The sequence below is a fragment of the Bos mutus genome, chromosome 28 (genome assembly GCF_027580195.1).
Source record: "Bos mutus isolate GX-2022 chromosome 28, NWIPB_WYAK_1.1, whole genome shotgun sequence".
In the NCBI taxonomy this organism is placed as follows: domain Eukaryota; kingdom Metazoa; phylum Chordata; class Mammalia; order Artiodactyla; family Bovidae; genus Bos; species Bos mutus.
The window spans coordinates 13,319,701-13,337,069 of NC_091644.1; the positions used below are offsets into that span (position 1 = coordinate 13,319,701).

General features: G+C 41.0%; 1 protein-coding gene across 1 annotated transcript in view; it reads right to left on the reverse strand.

Moving 5' to 3' along the window:
• Positions 1 to 17,369, reverse strand: part of LRMDA (leucine rich melanocyte differentiation associated) — an 861,351-nt gene that overhangs the window by 31,528 nt on the left and 812,454 nt on the right. The window contains exon 6 of the mRNA XM_070364611.1: positions 7,909 to 7,991. Coding sequence (XP_070220712.1) covers positions 7,912 to 7,991 — 80 coding nt within the window. The 3' untranslated portion in view covers positions 7,909 to 7,911. The remainder of the gene's footprint in view (positions 1 to 7,908; positions 7,992 to 17,369) is intronic.

Consider the following 17,369-nt stretch of genomic DNA (forward strand, 5'->3'; position numbering starts at 1 on the left):
AGCAGTGGAATCGGGATGAATGATCCAGGTAAGAAATGACAGCAGTTGGGATCAAGATGTTAACTGTGGACGTGGTTGGAATATGGTTACATTTGGAATTAATTTCTCACTGTCATTTCTGGGCCTTAATTCATGTAGTTCTTTGGTGCAATCTTTAACTTTGTGCCCATCAGAGCATATAATGATTTTTTATATGTATATCAGTCTCCAGGAGTTGGTGATGGACAGGGAGGCCTGGTGTGCTGCAGTCCATGGGGTCACAAAGAGTTGGACACAACTGAGTGACTGAACTGAACTGATATCAGTCTCCTCCAGATAAAAGTTATCCAGAAGCAAGCCAAACTCTTACTACTTTTATATTTCTAATCTCTAGGATTTTGAAGGTGCCCAACAAACATCTTTGGAGTGAGTGCATCCCCAAGTGTGTCCTTCTGGATATGGATTAGCATAGGTTTTATTTTTTATTTTTTAATATTTTATTTTGTTTTTTAACTTTACAATATAGTATTGGTTCTGCCATATATCAACACGAATCCGCCACAGGGATAAGCATAGGTTTTGAAGTCAGTTTCAAAACCAGAGAGGGCAACCTGAACTATGGAATAACTCAGAAAATATTTCTAGAGAAATCAGTGATCCAGTAGGGGTGGGAGGAAATAAGTACATGCAAATGTTAGGGTTTTTAAATTCAATAATTAAGCCCAGTTTTCACTCACAAATGTCCTCCATATGTGTGCCTAGTTTCTTGACTACGGTACTTTAATAAAATAGGTGTTGTGCTTGATTAAATGTTATATCATAAAATAATTCTAGGAAAAACATCTATATGTTTATAATATGCATATGTGTTTATGCACATGTGTATGAATAAAACATGTATGAAAGAACCCAGGAATATAATATTGCCCACTAAGTGGTCCACTAACCAAACTGCCGAAACGGGGTTGCAAAATCCATTTTAATATATGATAAGTCAATATCCTATATGACACATAAAATATTTGTAGTGTAAACCTATAAGCCTGGCTAATAAATTGGTGTCAAGATTCTAATTTTTTTTTCAGTTACATTTAATTTGTTAGGCAGCAGTTAAGCCTGATTTGTGAAGATATCTACACTGACTCTCATGATAGTAACCTCCACCACCATCCTAACCTCTTTAAACTTCAAGGAATGCATGGACTATTTAAGTGCAAACCTTTTACAGTGTAGCAATTCTTTGACAATGTATCATTCTCAGTTGGGTATATCAAGTATAGTTTTAAAGGAAGGAGAGGAGAGTATTTCATTTGGAGGCATGCTCCTACATTTATTATGTTTGGGCAACATAGAGAAAGTTAATGTGGCTACAGAAAGTGGATTATATACTATGGCTCTGCAGATAATGGAGTTTTTTTGGAAGACTGTCTTTATATACAAATAGGCAAATATGGAAGTTGGGAATGAAAGTTTGTAAATAGGTAAATATGGATAGTCTATTGGTGAAACTTAGTTTTATATATTACCTTTCTGAAATAACTCATGTACTATTTTTCACTTAGCAAAAATGGTATCACCTAATTGAAACAAAACATGCTCTATACTTTAAACAACAATCTCGCTATGTTCAAATTAGGTCTCAAAGGTTATAGATGGGGGAAAATCAAAAACATCATGATTCTGTGACACCACAGCCTAAGCAAGTCACAGAAAGTAGGTAACTGTTTTATAAGAAAATAAGGTACAATATTAATTAATTAATTAAAAGATATTAATTAATTAGGTATGATACAGATACATTTTTCTATGTAGCACTGTAACATGAGTAAAAGGTGACTTATTGTGGAGCTCACAGGCAAGTTAGAAAGCTATTTACAATGTCAGTATAGGAGTTCTCTACACAGATTCTAAAGTTTTTCTCTCTTTCTCTCTCTTTCTCTCTCTCTCTCTCTCTCACACACACATACACACACACACACACACTTTCCAGGCTATTTAGGATGACTTTTGACAACTCTTTTTGATAAGCCAATTAATTAGTTAAAATATTTTAGAAATGTTGTTATTGTTTTAAATAAGTTATTGCAAGCCCAGGACATCTTTTTTCTAGCAATTATGCTATAACAGATAGCCTGAGAAACTTTAAATATAGGGTAAAAGTTAGAGTACATTTTTTTTTTAATGAAAGACTGAGTTAAATAGTGTATTGTGTTGTGTTAGCTGCTGTCATGTCTGACTCTTTGCAACCCCATGGACTGCAACCCCATGCCAGGCTCCTGTCAGAGAATTTTCCAGGCAACAATACTGGAGTGGGTTGCCATTTTCTTCTCCAGGGGATCTGCCCAACCCAGGGATCGAACCTGGGTCTCCTGCATTGCAGGAAGATACTTTACCATCTGAGTCACCAGGGAAGTAGCAGAAATATTAAAAATCAAAGCACTAAAAAGAAAGAAGAGGAACCCAAGTTGGAAAGGAAGAAGTAAAACTACAATTGTTCATAGATGACATCATACTATAGATAGAAAATCCTGAACATGCCACCACCAGAAAACTACTAGAGCTCATTAATGAATTCAGTAACATTGCAGGATACAAAGTTAATGTATAGAAATTTGTTGCATTTCTACACACTAAGAGTTAATCATCAGAAAGAGAAATTAAGGAAACAACCCCATTTACAATTGTATCTAAAGAATAAAATATCTAGGAATAAATCTACCTAAAGAGGTAATAGACCTATGTATGGAAAAATATTAAGACACTGATGAAAGAAATTGAAGATGATGCAAACAGATGGAAAGATATGCTGCGTTCATGAACGAGAAGAATTAATACTGTTAAAATGACCATACTACCAAGGCAATTTACATATTTAATGCAATCCCTATCAAAATCCCAAATGAATTTTTTTTTTTTTTTTTTTTACAAAATTAGAACAATTTTAAAATTTGTATGGAAACACAAAACATCTCAAATAGCCAAAACAACCTTGAGAAAGAAGAATGGAGCTGAAGGAATCATGGTCTCTGATTTCAGACTATACTACAAGGCTACAGGAATCAAAATAGTATGGTACTGGCATAAAAACAGACACAGATCAATGGAACAAAATAGACAGCCCAGAAATAAACCCATGCATTTATGGTCAACTAATTTACAGCAAAGGAGGCAAGAACACACAATGGAGAAAAGACAGTCTGTTTAATAAATAGTGCTGAGAAAACTAGACAACTGCATGGAAAAGAATTATATTAGAACATTCTTTAATACCATACACAAAAGTAAACTCAAAATCTAAGACCAGATACTATAAATCTCCTAGAGGAAAACCTGGGCAGAACATTCTTTGACATAAATCAGAGAAATATTTTTTGAATCTGTCTCCTAAAGTGGAGGAAACAAAAGCAAAAATAAACAAATAGGGCCTAATGAAACTTAAAAGCTTTTGCACAGCAGAGGAAACCACTGACAGAATGAAAAGACAATACACTGAATGGAAGAATGTATTTACAAATGATATAACCAATAAAGGATTAGTATCCAACGTTTTCCCAGTAGTCATGTATGGATGTGAGAGTTGGACTATAAAGAAAGCTGAAGGCCAAAGAATTGATGCTTTTGAACTGCAGTGTTGGAGAAGACTTTTGAGAGTCCCTGGGACTGCAAGGAGATCCAACCAGTCCATCCTAAAGGATATCAGTCCTGGTTGTTCATTGGAAGGACTGATGTTGAAGCTGAAACTCCAATACTTTGGCCACCTGATGCAAAGAGCTGACTCATCTGAAAAGACCTTGATGCTGGGAAAGATTGAGGGCAGGAGGAAAAGGGGACGACTGAGGATGAGATGGTTGGATGGCATCACCAACTCAATGGACATGAGTTTGGGTGAACTCTGGGAGTTGGTGATGGACAGGGAGGCCTGGCGTGCTGCGGTTCATGGGGTAGCAAAGAGTCAGACACGACTGAGCAACAACTGAACTGAACTGATCCAACATATATAAATGTCTCAGATCAAAGATGATTACATTTTGATGAGAAAAAACTGCTCAACACCACTTTAGTGCTGAACATCAGCAAATTTTCTAATTGGCATCAACTGTCTTTTCCCTTTCTTTTCCTTATTCCCTCAGCACCCTATATCCGTATCCACTAAGAGTTCACACGTTAATTCTGCACCAGGCTCTGCTTCAAGCTCTCCTTTGGCATGATCCCATGTATTACCACTTACATCATTCTTACTTTAGCCACTCATCCCTAGACATATTCCAAACTTAGAATCTTCTCTTCTTTCTTAGGAAAACTCCCTTGTCCTAGACTGCCACATTCCATGCTACTCTAGAAAAAAACAGCATGTGCTAACACATTAATATGTACAAATAACACTACCTACTTCACTCATAAAGTGGCAACTTAACATTCAGGATTATAATTACCCAAAGGAGAACTACAACTGCTAGAAATTTTCAGGTAAATTTGTAGCAAGATAGTCATTTCAGAGAGGTGACTGTCTTTGGATGTTCTTCAGATCCTCTAAGTATTTGCTGATGTACTAGAAATAACACACTGCTTCATCAAAGGCTGATGGTCCGTCACACAAACAAGTAACCAGCATGTCTCGGGCCCCTCCAGTGTTCTTCCCCTTTCTAGGTCTTAGCCATGGTAGTTTACAGCATGGTATTTAGACAAGTTATAGAGGCCAGAGTCAAGTCATACTCACAGCCTTCTGCAGCAAAGGCTTCTTCTTGGAAAGAGAATTAGGAAAAGCAGATGGTGAATGTCACATTGGATCAGCTGTGCTGTATGGGCAGCAGAGAGGGGTCTCAGTGGACTCTGTGTTGTCCACCCTGGGCATTAGACAGCAATGCACATCTGACTTAGGCTGCTCTTATGACGAACAACTACCAAACACTCATTGTTTTGATGTAAAGAGCCCTGTGGATTGCTTTTGATCTGCATATTAACAAAGATGAGAAAGACAGCCAGGTTACTTCTTAGAAGCAACAAGAAAGACATTTTCCCTTGAAAATGTGCAAGATACATCTCTGCTGGAAAACACACACACACACACAAACCAAAAAACAAACAGAAAATGAAAATCCGTTTATCCCAAATCTGTGGCTTGCTTTCTTGTATTCCTCAGCACACATGAATATGTGAAAATGCACAGCATTCAGACGTGCAGCTTGATCGAGTGATAATCTCTTATAATGTTCCTCTATTTAAAGCAATGAACAGATGGAGGGTTTATGAGCAAGGCTGGTAAAAGTAAAAGCAAATGATTGTAATAGTTGTACTTTTAATAGGATTCCCTGCAATCAAAAACATTATTCCCCAAGGAACAAATTGTTCTATAAAATTACATTACTTAGGAAAGAGACAGTCCGCCCTGCCTTTGCTGAGGCGACAGAGGACTCCAGGATGGCCTTTACTGCAGGGACTCTCAAGTCAGATGGGTGTTCTGGAAGGACACAGGGCTACCTGGCTCCACAATCCCGAAGAAGAAACTCAGTGGAACAGGGTCAAAAGTAGAAAGACCAAGCGGCAAAAGGGGGTATAAAGTATGTCTGAGCTTGGACTAAATTTATTACCTTCTAATTCTCTACTTTGAAAAACAAGGTTTGGGAAATTCCTAGGGATTTAAGCTAAGCATGCCGCATCGCTCTCCTCTCTGCCAATTCAGACCAAAATCTCGCTCAAGCACAGCAAATCTTCCTTAACAAACAGTGGAACTGTAAACAACCCAACACTAATTCGTTATCATTATCCCTCTTTAAGAGAAACAGAACTCACTATAATTCTATCATTAAGATGAATATACTGTTTTAAGGCCTTTACATAAATTATAATTAAAGCTAATCTCAATGAAAGTTATTACACCATTTTGGAAGAAAATAAACAACCCAAAGAGAGGGAAACAATGTGGTCCATAACTCGCTCCAAAAATATTTTTTGCCTCCAAAGCTCGCATTGAGGGAGACATTCCTGCACATGATACAAATGGTTCTGACATTAAGAAAAGTAAACAAGTAAGAAAAATAAAGATGGAAAAATTCTGTGGTCAGTTCACAAGTGCTTTTTTATTGTTTGAGGCAGGGTTAAAGCCTTTTATAAAGACAAGGATATATGTGCCACAAGATTGGATGTGACATTGGACTAGTCTAGCTGCCCTTGCACAGGACTCCGGCTGCCCGTAATATGCCATGGACGAAACACGTGCTGGTGCTTTTAAACAAAGAACCAGGGTGGGGCTGAATACAGCTCACTTAAAGCATTATTTCAATGCTGTTTCAAAAAGAGTAAAGATACTTGACGCTGGTTATTAATGGATTTGAAAGATAAAGCCAAACATTTAATATTCTCTAATTATTAATGGCCCTAAGGATTTTGATCTAAATTTGTCTCAATAACTGATTACCGAATGTTGTGTGTAATCTACAAGAGGGACTCCTGCCAACCCCAGCGCAAGTCATTCAGGGACTGTGTTCACTCAGTAGGCCAGAGGCCATGGAAATGGACTTGAACAGAGAAAGCGGGCTCTTCTTGGGTGTCTCAGGGGTTCTGAGACTTAAAGACTTTTACCATAGCAGCTCTCTAGTCTTTTGGTATCCATAACTAGGAATAAGTCTTATTTATGTTTTGTTGTCCTTAAACTAACCGAATACTGGGAGACCCTGGACAATGAACACTTGGTCTAAATCAAAATAAACATAAATGCTACTGTGTCAAGAGCAAATAGCCTTTCAAACATCCTTTACTGGTGTACCAGTATATTACATGGAATTACAGCCATCCAACCAGCATGATCATGCTCATTTTCCTTGTAACATTAGGACTGGAATATAAACAAAGATATACAAAGACCATCTCACAAGCTGTGGGATTTCATTTCTGAGAGATTCTGAGAAATTAAATTCAAAGGGTTTGTGCCTTTTATTAAACTGTTTGGTCTCGTGAGTGTTTTCTACAGTCTCCACTTTCCTTTTTAACTTCCTGACCTATTGCTCTATCTTTTGTCACTTCACTACCTTTATATAGCACCCAAAGGAGTAAGCCAGCTCCAAATACACATATGGCCATAGACGTAGCTGGGAGGGTATGTGGTTAAAAATAAATAAATAAGAGTCCCCGGATAGAACCCAGTGTTGGGAAAGATGCCTGACACTGCCTAGTATTCAGGGGAAGAAGAGGATTTAGAAATGAACAAAACATGGTAAAATCCATGCTTTCGAAGTCAAGGTTTAGTGACAGCAATTTACTCCAAACAACAAATTGTAAGAGCACAAAGCTTATCATAAAAATACAACATGGCTAAGAACTCACCTCTTCTGTTCTCCAAAAAACTGCAAACTGAAATGAATTGCCCGTGATAAATATGCTAAAGGATGATGAGGATGGGGTGGGAGGGGACTATGCAGAATACCAAAGATTAAGATTTAAGGGAAATAACAGAAAGGAGGCTTCCTCTAAACTGACTCTGTCACTAAAAATTAACCCACAGCACAATGGTATCAGAAGGATCTCTGCTCAATAGGCAAGCTGAAGACACAGTCTCTCGCACTTGACGACAACCACTGAGCATGCTCAGGGAGGCCCCAGGTGTGACCTCTGCTCCCCTGTGAGCAGTGGAGGGGCCAGGCAATCTATCATGGTGTTCATCCTGTCAGCCCTGGTGCTTCGCCACCACTGTCTGTCACCCTAGTGGATGAGACCTGCTTAAGGGCAATCATGTCAATCTCTCTGTGACCACTCAGTCTAAGGCAGAAGGATGATCCTGACAGGCCTGGCCAAGTCAGCAGAAGGTACCAAAAGCTGAAGTCATAGCTTTCCTACAGAGAAGGGTTGTAGGCCATTGTCTTTTCATTTAGCTTTTCCTTTATTTTTTTTTTTTTTCTAACTCTCATGTCACTGGCTAAGGCACAGAGAACTTGCCTTTCAGAGCTGGTCGTCACGGATGAACCTGTTGCCCTCTGAGTTTTTCCCGTAGTAAACATAGCGACACTTCCCCAGGACACCTGCAAATTAAAAGATACACAATTATTCCTGGCGGCACAAGTATTATAGCAAGAAAACACTGGTGCTGCGTGGCACAAATATAATCACAAAGCCCATGGGCGGTGGCAAACGGATTAAGCCCCCAAAGGGAAGGACCCTACTTCCTCGTCCTCAGAGTTGACATTCAAATGAAATGTCAGCAGAGCACAGGCTCCTAGGAAGAATATTTTTCCTGAATGATTTGTCGCTCACATTTTAAAGAATTTTCTAGTTTGGCCAATTACTTCTCAAAACAAAGCAAAACCCTCATTCTCTCTCCAAGTTCCTTTAGTAGACTTTCTAAAAATGGAAAATTAAGAATTAAAAGATGGGCTCAGCCCAAACAAAAGATATAAAACAATCCTTCCAGAATGTGGAATTTCAAATCCTTTATCATGAATCAATTTTGTTAATATCCAGGCAGAACCTTCCAAATCGCAGCAGACATCAAGTACATAATGGATGATTAAGGAAGGATGGCGTTTGCAAACGCCCCATGGAAAGTAACAGCGTCTCTGCCAGTAAATGGTTTCTTCTTACAGGGGTCCTGAACTATACTCTCAGGTTGGAATGCACTTGATTTTCATCTTCAGTTTTATTTTAAATAATTTTCTGGCTCCATATACAGCTTTTCTGTCTTTCACAGAGATTATAAGAGGACTTTAAATGATGCCCCTAGAATAAGGTCAAACCTTTCAATCAACTCATCGTTTATCCTAAATACCCATAAGAAATCACTTGCCATAGTTCTTTTGAAAGCTTTGAAGGATTATTAAGAAAACACAAGTTTTTTGTGTGAAAGTATTCATAACGACAATTTGATTTTTGCCACCTTTGGTTTCTTTCCTTCTAATTTTAGAAAAACTAAATTAAAACTCAGTTTCATGGAGTTATCTTATTACTAATAGTACTTGAGTCTCTGAAATGTGCATAACCAGAAAAAAAATTGTGTCCATAACACATAAATTCATGAAATACAAATCTGTCTGTAAAAACAGTTACCTATATACATGTTTTTCCCTATTATTTTGATAGTGTAAAACTAACAATCGCCATCTACTATTCATCATGGATAAATTAGCACTTGAAAATCAAGCAAGTTCTTCACATCAGAAGTCCTACATAGTGAATACTTGGGTCACTGTACAGGAGATATTTCTCCACTACAGAACTATAGACCGTATTCTTCAACATGGATTAAAAATGACTTAGAAACTTTTAAAGACAAGGCAGATGTTCCTTGGTTTGGATGACTTGGGATAACATGGAGAACTGCTGGGGTCACAGAATCTCTGCAAGTTTGCAATCGAGAGAGGATGACATCATTTCATGGCCTCAGAATGGGCCTTGGGCTGGCTGTCATCACCTCTGTTTCCTGCCAGGGTCCCCTGAGAAAGCCCACTGTGGACCACTCTTCACCTTGGCCATGCTTTCTTTCTCCTTGGCCCCCAGGCCTCAAGTTCTGCTTTCCAGTATTGGTCTGGTCCCTGGAAACACTGAGGTTGGATGAAACCTCCCTGAGACCCTTCTTGGGGCCTAAATTATTCTTTCGGCTGTTGACACTGAGCTGTTCCCTTTAGTGTGCTGAATTACACAACACTTGGAATTGTGCTAACATGGTCATCAGAGCCAGGACAGGTCTGTGGGCATATAGCTCTTGAGGCTGCAGTCCTGGAACAGCACCCACTACAGGCCTGGGTTGGGAGTGTCTCAAAAGTCTTTGAAAATCCACAAGGGGCTTCCTTAAACATAACTGATTCCAAGGAATCCTCAAGAATGTGGAAGGTTGAGGCTACAGGATGTTAATTTCTCTCTACAGCACCAGGACAGCAAGAATTTTTATAAAAAGAAATGAATAGGGCTGTCAGATGTTATAAAGAACATAGTCTTTCTCTTGAGTGAAGGAACGAAAGGCAGATACAGACACACACATATACACGTGAACACACACACACACACACACACACACACACACCATCAGTGGGTGCATTTACTGCAGGAAACTCTCCAGCACATTGGGGATTGAATTTCTTCTCTCTGCACTCTCTCCATGGCAAACTTCAACTGCAGACCTTGCCTAAAGACAACCTGGATAGCAACTGCCCTTCTAGAAACAGGCTGGATATTCCTGAACGTGGGCTGTAATGTGGAGGGAGGGGATGTGTTCTGAGGCATGTGCAACCCTGCCCTTCTGTTCTGGTCGGCACTGACAAAAGTCCTTTTTAAGGCCTGCCCTGTTCCTGTGGGCCTGAAAGTGAGAAGGTTTATAGACACCCCAGTGAGAAAGGGCTGTTTGATGAATGCAGGAGACTGTGGCAAAGTGTCAGAGCTTGGAAAATGAGGCAAGGACATGAGGTATTAATATTGTCAATGATCTCTTGACGGGAAAACAGATACCGCGCTCACCCTCAGATTTAAATAGACATCAAGTGCATTAATGACAAGAGGGCCGACTTCAAACAAAGGGGCTGTGTGGTGGGGAGCAGAGCCAGTCTCTGGGCTGGCATAACCTGATCTGAAAAGACACTGTCAGGGCTCGAGACAGGCCCAGGATTGTGTGCGGTGACAGAAAACAGAGATGCTGACAGAGATACCAGAGCCATATTATGCCAAGGATATTCTAACACTGTCTGCTGCTCTAACAAAAGCTGACATCACTCTCCAGCACTTGGGGTCTTCTTCGCCTGCTCCTGCACAGCGTTTCTCCCGAGACATCATTACGAAACTTGCTACCACGGCCAAGTTCCTAGCAGCCCTGTTCCATTAGAGCACTGGGGTCATGAGGCCCGAGGATGACCTCAGTCAATCTAAATTTGGACTCTGCAGGAGGACCACACTCATACCCCCTGATATCCTGGCTACTTGAGGTGGTCAGAGCGCCAAGGTGCGAGGAGCTGTCACCTTGAATAAAATCTGGAAAGGAAGGCCTTCAGTCTGCGGGCTCCTCCAGGAAGGCGCAGGGACAGCCTGGCAGCCCGACAATGAAATCCAGCTGCTGCTGCTCCCCTGGGGAGAAAGGTGGTGCGGCTAGCGACAGTTAAAGTCAGATGAGATTTCTGAACTTGAACCGCCAACGACTGCTTAAATTGACCAAGTGGTAGCCTCCGCTGACCTGAGCTCACAGCTGGGAATGGATAACCCTGCCCCCAAAGAGGACTTTCATGCTTAATAAATAAATAAGTAAATAGCATTAACATGGAGCGGGGGGCGGGAAGCCAGCCCTAAGACTTCATTTGTCATGAAGGTTATTTGTGACCTAATAGGATCTGTTCATAAATGAAGGGACACGGTGACGGTGTGTTTTCCTCTCTCTTGTTCTCCCCCAGCCTTCCTTTTCCATCAATGGCAACTGCCATAAACTGTGAAAACTGTGGAGGAAACAGTTTGCTTGGAAAGAACGCTTTGATGGGGAGGCGCTCCGAGGTTGGAATTCGGGAACCCGCTGGTGGTGACTCGGCAGGCGGTGGTCTCTGTGTACATCTGCAATGCATTCACTTGTTTGTATCTCTTCAAACTCTAAATGTCTTGGGACTAGATGGGGAACAACACATTTAATGGTGTATGCAGTGTTTTTAATTAAAATATCTGGCTTTGCCCATAATAAGTGAAGCAGGCTCGCTGCGAATCAGGCTGACGTATAGTCTGCACGGGGGTTTCTTTTGGGGAGCCCTGACAGTGCCCTGTCCCCTTGGGAATCTTCTCCTACCAAATGGGACAATCTGATTTTTCTTAAGTAGCCAGCTCTGCCATCACTGTAAGCTCTTAAAACTTTAGCTCTGGAAACAATATGTCAGGGGAAATCTATTTTAAAGAGGTCCTTTATCTTTAAAATGTCCCCCACCCCCACACTGGGATGGGTGTTCTAATTATGCAGGTTAGGTTATGACCTTGGGGCTGCCTGGGGGTTGGGACTCAGCATCTTTTCTTGGCTGCACCAGTGTGGCCATGGTCAGATAGGACTGAGGAAAACTCTAAGTGTCCTGGAAAGGACAGCTTTGGATACCCTTGCAGAGGCCAGCAAACACCCCAGGACTTGCTGACATCCCATATGGCCTTGTCTTACCATCTATTTAGTAAGGGGAGGTGGGGAAAGACCTGTATTTAAAGCCAGTTTGGCCCCTAACAGCTGAGGACACATACCCACATACGTTCCCTCACTGGGCTGGTTTTCCACTTGTAAGATGAAGGCAAGGGGCCAGATATCCCAGAGTTTCACCTTGCTTGTGAAATAGATGATTCAGCATTTCTGAATGTTTCCCTTATGAAGATAAGGATGCCAGGTACCACACTGCCTGATGTAGGAGACAGAGCCAACGGTTAGTTAATCAAAATTTGATTTGGACCAAGTCAGCTCTTGAAACCCATCCAGCCCATTTTCCCATAATGCATAAAAGGGAGCTCTGCTGGACCTCCAAACAACCAAGGAAAGAATTTCCACTCACTTTCTTGCAACCTGCATTTCATACCCAGAGCTGGGACATGCTCACCACAAATTAGCTCATGTCTCCCTAGCTTTGACATAGCTCGAGTCTCCTAACTCTATGGTCAACAGAACTGAAGACTAAATATCAGAGTAAACGGTCTACCATTTATATTTTAGCTGTGAAAGAATAATAGTCTTTCCTCATACCAAAACTCATCTGATGATGGAATACCAGCTGGACCAATAAATTCATCTTTGTAACATGGAGAAAATATAGATTTTATTATCACTAATAACGTTAGTTTGGGTAGTCATTGCTTTAAATGCTATTATCACAAATGTATGTAAGTGTAACTGTGTAATGACAAACAGATTGTAATCTGTTTGTGATCACTAGCACCTTATAATTACTGTTACAAAATAAGCAAGGGACAGAGGACTCCTCATTCAACTCCTGTTCTCCCATCTGTATGGGTAAAGCAAGGAACCAGACTGTTTGTGGCCTCTAAAGAGTGATGATGATATTGTGAAGACGTGGGGGGCCCAGAGATGGAAAGAATATTTGCAGAGTCTTTCTGGTTCATCATGGAAGGTTCTGTGTGACATTATACATAGTGTGAACATGTCGCCTCTACAATAATCCCTCCTCCTCAATTTCTAATACCCAGTGCTTCAAACAGTACTTGGTACTAAGGAGGTGTTCAATAAATATTTGAATAGATAAATTTAATACCATTCAAATTATCTGTACACAATTTAAACAGAATCCATAAAGTGAGGAATTTCAGTTGTTAAACACTCATACTTTAACCTTCGTTAAGATGACAGGCATCTGAAATGTTTTAAAAATATACACAGATTAAATATTTGCAAAGAAACAGAAGGCAACAGCCTCAATTCCTCAACACTGATGTTGTTTTTATGCTCAACACTTTCCTCCCACAAAAACAAAGCAATCAGGACGTCTGGTTGGAGAGAGTTCAGTGGACTGAAGGCACATTATCATCCAGCCTTAAGAGCTGTAAACATCGTACAGGGGAAAGGACATTCCCCAGAAAGCGCATTCCTCGGCCTTTGTTAAATGCAGGTCCTAAGTAAACCGGGAACTAGAAGGAATAAACAGCCATGCTTTATGGTCTTGAGAAGTGGCTGGAGCAATACTCCGAGGTCAGCCTGTGTGATGGACTATCAGCTCCACTGTGGACATCACACAGGATTTAGCAGAGCTTGCAGAACTGCAGGCTCCAAGTACAACAGCCTCCTTCAGCATAAGCTACTTAAGAACAAAGAAGAGATTTTTAAAGAAAACAAAAAGAACAGAGATTTTAAAATGGTCTTAAGAGAAGGGGTTGCTTAGGAGCAGTTTTAGGGGAAGCAGGAAGGACAAAGTCTACTGTCCGTGGGGAGCATATTTTCCCTTCATTTGCAGACCCATCTGGGAAGCCTTAGGTTGGAAATAAAACGGGGAAAGGCTCTCCACCTGACCCATGGAAAGGGAGAGAAGACTAAGTGAGACTTCCTCCCAAACTAGCTGAGCATGATTTCAGGCAAGAGTCTCAGCTTATAATCTGCGTCTTGGCTTGGAACAGGGTGCCATGGTGATGCATCACTTGCTAAACTCCAAAAGGTGTATAAGAGCTCCTGCTGTCCTCTCCATGGACTGGTGGGCATGCCATCCTTGCTAAGTTCTGAAGTGACTGCCTCAAACAGCGCTGCTCAAGGGAGGTTGTCTAGTCTCTTGAATGAGTGCACTTTTTTACTCTCTTCTCCTTTATTATATAAAACAACCCCAGGAGGCATATTCTCACCCTGCTCTGCTAACCCTGATATTTTGCCATGGTGGACCTCTGAATTCTGCCATTTTGACCCCCAGGGTGCTTTGGCTGAAGGCTTATGAATATAACACAAACTAGCCTCGTACTTTTTCTTTCAGAAAACATTAATTATTCAGAGAAAACTATATTTCATCAATTTAATTTCTTAATTTTTAAATTCAAAGTCAAGCCATATTCTATTTTTAACATTTTCATTTTTCTTTTATTGAAATTATTTTCAAAGGGGATTAATTCTTTTCCATGTAATTTTTTACATTACGGTGAAATTCCTCCACCAGCTTTTGGCAAATATCAAATTTTACTGGTTATACCTTCTAAATCTCTTTAAGTCATTGATTTTCACAAGGTTACATTTCCTTGAGTAAAATTTTGCAGATGTAAATTGTGACAGGAAGAATTAAGTCCTCTGCTGAAGTTTAGACAACACATTTTATTGTGTGTCATTTTAGTTCACTTCAATTTGATTTTGTTTTCATTATTGCTACAAAGGCTAATTCCTTTCCATGAATTTGTGCAGTTTTCAATATGCCGACAAGATATAAATCTTTGGTCACTTTTTCATCCATAATAAATTGCATTATGTGCAGCTTAGTTGCTGTCAGTATATTCTGGATTAAGTAATGGCAGTTTGTATTTATTTTTAGCACAAAGAGTGCACAGGACATATGTAAGTACTCTGGATGCACAAGAGGATCTACATCGTGGGGTTATAATACACTGCTTCTTACCAAATGCCATCCAAAAAACCACAGTAGGGGTCACCTCGTCAAGGGTTTGGATACATCCGTATACTGAAAGAAAGCTGGCACAAACGCTGGGCACCGTCTCCCTTTGAGGAAAGGACACTTGGCCACCGTGCTCAGCCCGCGCCAGTGAGGCCTGAAGGAAGGTTAAACTTTCTCCTGAGAGAGAACAGATTATACAGCCTCCTTAGACAAATGCTGGGCCTTGTCAAGTCTCACCCGTGTGTTTGTAAGGAAGAAAAAAGCTGGGGAAGGAAACCAGTCAGCAGGGAAAGTATCTCGGCAAAATCGCTACGGAAGGTGAGAGGAATGCAAGGCTGAGAAGCTGGTGCCCGCCCTGCCCCCCCCGCGCCCCCTACCCCCTGCCAGCCTGAGGAGGCTGCAGGAACAGTCACGTGAGCAGGCAGACAAGTTGACATGTGACAAGCCAGAGCCTGTGGAAAATGCACTCGGGCTCCCAGGGCAGCTGAAATGAGGCTTGTCATTTTAGAAGAGAAGGAGGAAGGAGAGGATTAAAAAAGATGCAGGGCCAGTTTCTCCCTCAAATAACCTGTTAGTGGGAAACATGAAAGCGGGGGCAAGTCCGAGAGACAGGGGCACCTCTGAGTGGATTCCTGGTACCCAGATCCGCAGTCTCACTGTGAGCCCCCGGGCCCTGTGCTCTGGTTGCCGATGCTGCAGCCCCTCCCAGACCTGACCAGACCATTCAGTGTCCTCTCCACATTGAGGAAACACGAAGCTGACAGATTTAAAAGTTATCTGGCAGCGCATGTTTCCATGATGTGAATCCTGGAAGGGAAACAGTCAACATGCTTTTCCTCAGATGTCAATGCTCTTTAAATTATTTTGTATTGGGGGTCGTGTGCGTAGGCAGAGACAGACGGGAAGGTATCCCAGGTCTGAGTGTGGGCTCCCTTGCTCCCTTGTTTGAACATCGGTAATACACTTGGCTCTGACCTCAATACATGCTATATTTCAATCAACGAGGAACATGTAAATATCAGAGATCAAATGCCACAGTAAATATTTCCATGCTCCCATAACATCCCCTCTTCAGAAAACCGACTCAAACCAAACCAAAAACAAAAAGTAACAACCAATAACCCACCGTTGCTAAATCTTCTTAGCAACCCAAATTTGGAGTTTTCTTTTCAGGTTACATATATTTTTGTGTGTGTGACAGTTAAGAATGAAGCCAGAAACGGTTTTCACTCTGACTTCCTAAACAATGATTCACTCATTCACTCCTATGATACTTGATTATTTTGCTGTGCTTTCTAGTAAGCTCGAACATAGAATAGGAAATTTTTCTTTGAAAGTATTTCTGTAAAGGTATTGAAGAATTCTCACTGAGACAGAATTTAAAGATCTTCATTTTCATTAAAGGACCAAGAGGAGGTTCTAAGGGGCTTCCCCAAGGTCACACTACCAGGTCGGACATCATACAACTACAATGCTATCTTTCTTGCCTGCTTGTAGGATCTCAGATCCCCGACCAGAGATCGAACCCATGCCCCACTGCAGCGGGAATGCAGATTCCTCACTACTGAACTGCCAAAGTCCCAGCAATGCTATCTTTCCAGTACAAATCCCTCTGAATTATAGGACACTGCCCTTAGGATAGAAGAATGTCAAAGATCCACAACCTAATTCATACCTACTTTTCCACCAGGGAAACTTGAATCCTTAAAGCCAGTTTGGTCTGTGTTCCCCTCTCCCCACCTCCCCATTCTAAGTAGGGTTTAATGGATCTGAGATGGGCTGCATTCCAAGTGTACACCAAGATGGGATGCAAATGAGTTCGGACTCATGAAGATCCCTCTGCGCTCCTCGCTGATGGACAGCCCACCAGCCAGGCTGTCAGTCAAAATGGACAGTGGTCACGTGGTATGGCTTCATTTTTATTTATTAAGTTTTTGACTAAAGAACTCAGAAATCTTTCAGATAGGAGACAGAAAAGGAAAAAAAAATTTTTTTCACCCCGTTATCACCTCTGTCATCCCTACCATGATTTCCACATTCATCTTTTCCACCTTTTACGTGAGGTTGGGAGTGTGGCCACTAGAGGGCAGCATGAATTTAGGAAAAACAGCTGCTTTCTTTCTAAAAAAATTAAATAAATAACTGATGGCAACGATTCAGGGAGGGCCATTAAAGTCACACTGGGCTTTTGGTCGCCAATTATAGGTTCTGTAATGATCAATACGTCATGTTTGTTCAATCTGTGCTCAACGTTTCCTGAGAATGGGGTTACCAGACACCCCCCACTGCTCACCCCTCCTTTCAGATGCCTCTGGTCTGGATTTCAGGGACTAATTTTCTTTACCATCAATTGCTCTAATTAGTCTTCTAGGCTCA